The sequence below is a fragment of the Rosa rugosa genome, chromosome 2 (assembly GCF_958449725.1).
Source record: "Rosa rugosa chromosome 2, drRosRugo1.1, whole genome shotgun sequence".
NCBI classification, from domain to species: domain Eukaryota; kingdom Viridiplantae; phylum Streptophyta; class Magnoliopsida; order Rosales; family Rosaceae; genus Rosa; species Rosa rugosa.
In genome coordinates, this window is record NC_084821.1 from 34,473,116 (window position 1) to 34,477,831 (window position 4,716).

A 4,716-nucleotide genomic window follows, 5' to 3' on the forward strand; every position below is an offset into this window, starting at 1 on the left:
ATTAAAATAGCAAGCGTTGGACCTTTATTTGACCACGAAATTATAATCCAATTCTTGAAAAGAAAAACAAAGAGATTATTGATGTACATACCTTGAACACACAACAGTTTTGAACTTTTGATTGTGTTTCAAATCAGTAAGATAGTGTTTAGGTTTTGACTATAAGAGAAATTGGTTGTCGTGGTAAAATAGAAACAGGAACGATAGAAAAGAAAAGGAAGAGGTAGAGGGTAGAGAAGTGAGTGGTTCATTAAGGGTAATAAAGACATTCTATACTATCATATGGTTATCTTTCAACTAAATTAGAAAACAAGGTTATAAATCATTTTGAATAGGGGTGGGCAAAAAAGCCCGTAAACCCGAACCGACCCGGCTCAACCGGTCCGGTCCGGGTTTTTTTAAAAAAATTGTAAGTTTTTATGGGCCCAGGCCCATATATATAAATTTTGGGCCGGTCCCGGTTCTGGACTTTAAAATATATTAAAGCCCGTTGGGCCCGAATACTTTAGTAAAATATCATAGATGTATATGTTTTTTTTATTATGTGTCATTAAAATATCAATTATCTATAACTTATTCCCCTCTATGGGCCCGAGTACTTCTTTTTCTTTTTCTTCTTCCTCATCTTCCTCTTCCTTTAGTTCGGCTAGTTCCTCAGTTTCCAATCCCAGGGGACCCAGCCTCTCATCTCTTCTAAAAGAAGTAAAGAACCCTTTTCTTTCTTCTTCCTCAGTAAGCTCAGTTCCTCTTTCCCTTCCCTCTAATCCTCTGGGGACCCAGCCTCTCATCTCTTCTAAAAGAAGTAAAGAACCCTTTTCTTTCTTCTTCCTCAGTAACCTCAGTTCCTCTTTCCCTTCCCTCTGATCCTCTTTAGCTTTCTATTTTCCAATTTCATCAGAACATCACCAATTCAATTATTCTGATTTAAATTCCATTGAAATTGAAACTAGGCTTTCCCGATTCTTCTTCTTTCTGCTCATTCACAGTCTCGTGCTTGGTGAGGATTCCTGTAACAGAATTTGGTTGGCGTTTTTCCGGGAAGCGAAGGAAACGGATCGGGTGTTTGAGCGGGTGGAGGAGGTCGAGAGATGGTGGAGCGGGATGGTCTTTGATTGATGTTTTGGTTCGATGGTTCTGGAATGAGGGATTGATATTCAGGTGGCTAAGCTCCGGTGCTTGGAGATATGGTTGTCGGCGAGAGGGGTGGGCAAAAAAGCCCGTAAGCCCGAAAAAACCGGCCCGTTTGTCCCGGTCCGGGTTTAGCCCGATCCCCGTTCTCTGAAATTGCAAGCCCGGCCCGAAGAAAGATAGCCGGTCCCGGTCCCTGCAAATCTAGTGCCGGTCTGGGACCGCGCCCAGCCCTTTATTATTTTTGAAGACCCAAAAATGGTCATTTTTCAAAATTTCTCTATTAAAATGAAGTAGTTCTTCACTAGAGGTTGGGAGATGGAAGAACCCATTTCATTCCTTGGATAAAAGTAAAGCTGAGGAAGGGTTAATTTTGCTTCTATATCAGTTAGCATCCTTGCATTCTTGGCTCGATGGATGGAGCTTGAACCCGGCCCAGAACACAAGTACTCTCCAAAAAACAGTGAATAAAAGGTCTGAAAAAGAAAACCGTGGGACTCATAAACACAATGCCAACCAAAGTAGTAGCGTAGTGGATCATGATGTTCCCTACATAAACATCAATTAGGCCAGACACGACCCTTAGTGGAATCCCATTGGCTAGGTTTTAAAAGAATATAATAATTATATCATAGACATACAAGACAATACACCAAAGTTAAAGATGACGCTATGATTTTGTTGTAGATACTACAACAGAGGGAATTTATATTATAAATCATATCATATATGACACGCACATACTACTTGAAATGTCTGCTGCTATCTTGCTCTGTTATCATTGTTTGATCCTCTAAATCAAAGTTGTCTCGACCTTCCTTTTCTTTTATTAATTGACTACACAAACCTTATGAGCTAGAGAGGACCGATAGAGTAAATTAATAATGGGTACGTAGCAAGTAACAATGGATTTGGATCAACCCTTCAAAGGGTCGATACTGAGAGGATGTGGATAATGATGATCAAGAAGTGGCAATGCAGTATGGCTCCCAGAATAGAAGAGACCTTCTAGGCTCTTTGCAACCATTTGACAAAGGAACCATGTGATCCCCTTTGTTGCCTCTCAAAACCAGCAATTGTTGCTGCTGATTTGCCATTTGGTCCTTGCTCTTCATGGGCGGGGAAGCTGCTTGGGAAAGTGGGTTGAGTGCTGCTGTGGGCTTGGTGCGCCAATAGTACTCGTAAGCATTCAAAGAAGCTGCGGCGGCGGGTGTTGCTGTCGCTGCGGCCTGTGACTTAGGTATCAACCGAGCCACGCGGCCGGGCCGTGGTGGAAGTGATTGTGCTAGTGGGGTTGGCTTCATTGTTTCCTCCTCCTCATCCCCTCCATACTTAACTACTTGATTAAACTTGTTAGCAGCCCACCCTTGACTCCTATTAGCCAATCCAATTGGCTTTTTCATCATTAGTGCTAGCCTATGAACAGTTGTCACCCTACTTGTCAACATTTTTGGTGCTTCCTCCATCCCAATTTCTATTTCCTTGATTCCACTTTCTTTTCCTACTACTCTCTCAACCTCAACTTCCTCCTCTTTCTCTCTATCCTCATCTTCCTCGTCATCCTCGTCCTCAGTCTCGCTTTCCGCAAAGTTGACAAATTTCTCCTCGTACTCTAATTCCTCTTTCTGCTCTTCAGCAACCACTTCTTCATTCTCTGAGTACTCCTCAAAAGAGCTCGGAGTAGCACTCACAAAAGTAAGGACAAGGCGGCCGTCTTGGCGTTGAGCACGGAAGTTATTGGGAGAAGGCATCGACACGGCTTCAAGGACTACTCGCCCGTTGTCCCGGTGAGTCTTAATGCGAAGAGACGCTCCATCAGAACCCGATAAAGATGGAATAGGAGGAGGAAATGATCGAACCACCACCGCAGCCGATTTCTTAGCAGCAGCAGAGTTGTACTTGACAACTCGGAACTCTTCCACATGCGAAACTGCTTGTGTATTCACTTGTTTCTCTTGATCTTCTTGTTGTTGCTGCGGTTGTTCAATCTCTGCCACTTGTTCTTCCTCTTTAATAACCACGTCTATGTCTCCGGTTTCTGAAGAAGGGTATGATCCAAAGCCTTCAGAACCAGTCTCGGATCCGAGGCTTTCAGTGCACACTTCAAGACTCTTTCCTTTCAAAGAGCTCGATTGTTTCTTCACAAGAGGATGAACATAAGGTGCTTCTGGAATCTTGTTTGCTTCGTTTTCTGCTCCATCCTTTTGATTCACCAGTGAGCTCCAGATATCAAATTTTCCCTCGGCCATCTCCTCCTCCTTCTTCTTAATCTGATCATCTTGATCGATGGGGGTCCATATATGGAACATCTTCTGTTGCTGAGCCTTCCTGTTTCGGAAATGATCCTCGTCCTCATCGGAGGAGGAAGATGAGTTGCTGTCCGCTATGGACATGGAGAGCTCTTTAGATGATGCAATCTTTTTCATGGGAGAGAAGAAACCTTGTTGAGCAAGCCATTTCTTGGACGACATGTCGGCCGACAGTGTTCGTCGCAGAGAAGCTGCTTTGTTTCTTTCGCAGTCGGAGCCGAGAATGGTGACGATCCCCTGCTTCTCAGTGACTTTGGCTTCTTGCTCCATGTTCTTCATGAAATGAGAAGAAGAGTGTAAACTCTTGCTTAGACAACCCGGCATCTTAAACTCAGAGAGTATATGCTGCAAAATATATAAAACCAAAAACAACGATCAGAAAAACTAATTCGTAGATGTGAAGTATGTTGGTACTTGCGGGCATGTGATTTGACTGTATACAATTTATAAGAAAATAAAATATGAATAATTACCTGATGGATGTGAGGAGAATTAAGCAAAGAGGTAGCACCCAACAGAGGCCTGCTAAGAAGTAGCTATAGACCACTGAAGGGGTGTGATTGAGATGCAGAGAGATCGATATATGATGAATAATACTGAAAAGTAGGGGATGATGTTTATGGGTTTTGTGGTGTGGCTGATGGCAAAGATGGGAGGGGAATGTGGGTATTTGTAGGGAGCCAAAAGGGATTTGGAACCGTGTGCATTGGGACCCGCCTAGGCCACCATAAATTCGACCCTTTCTTTCTTTTTCCCCTATGGTTATTTCACTTTTAAGAAAAGGCCAGGGGTTAAAGAAAAAAAAAAATTAACAGTTGGGAATTAAAGAGGATGATCTTCAATTTTTTTTTTTTTTTTAGACAAATGGAAAACGATTTGATTTTGGTTTTGAAATTAATTTTGATTTTTTTTTTCCTCCAGTTGGGTGCATTACGATTTTAGAGTAATTTTGCAAGTACTTTTAGAATAAGAATATAAGCATTCTCATGATATATATGTAACTGTTTAAGTAAATCCAGAATATGTGTCTAGCCCAAACTCTAGGTTACTTGACCTAGTTATAATAGAGTTTGAATTAGAGATATTCTCGGAGATATTCATAGATATCCGATTAATTATACGATTATCTTTCCTTTTACAACTCTGATTCTATGTCTTGTAATCCTCTATATAAAAAGGTCCCTATTATCAATGAAAGCACAACTCAATTATCTCCCAATTCAGTTTTCCTTAAACACGTTATCAGCACGACGTCCTAACCCTAAAACATAATAGCTAA

The 4,716-nt window shown here is 41.6% G+C and overlaps 1 protein-coding gene across 1 annotated transcript; it reads right to left on the reverse strand.

Annotated features, from left to right (window-relative positions):
* Nucleotides 1-1,733: 1,733 nt before the first annotated feature.
* Nucleotides 1,734-4,076, reverse strand: LOC133732292 (protein FAF-like, chloroplastic). Its single transcript, XM_062159815.1, has 2 exons — nt 3,911-4,076; nt 1,734-3,782 (listed from the first exon to the last, which is right to left on the reverse strand). The coding sequence occupies exon 2, from the start codon at nt 3,759-3,761 to the stop codon at nt 2,091-2,093; it is 1,671 nt and encodes a 556-aa protein (XP_062015799.1). The 5' UTR covers nt 3,762-3,782; nt 3,911-4,076; the 3' UTR covers nt 1,734-2,090.
* Nucleotides 4,077-4,716: the final 640 nt, after the last annotated feature.

Bases quoted from the DNA above. Each gene is read 5' to 3' on its own strand.
- LOC133732292 (XM_062159815.1), bottom strand. From the start codon at position 3,761: ATGCCGGGTTGTCTAAGCAAGAGTTTACACTCTTCTTCTCATTTCATG.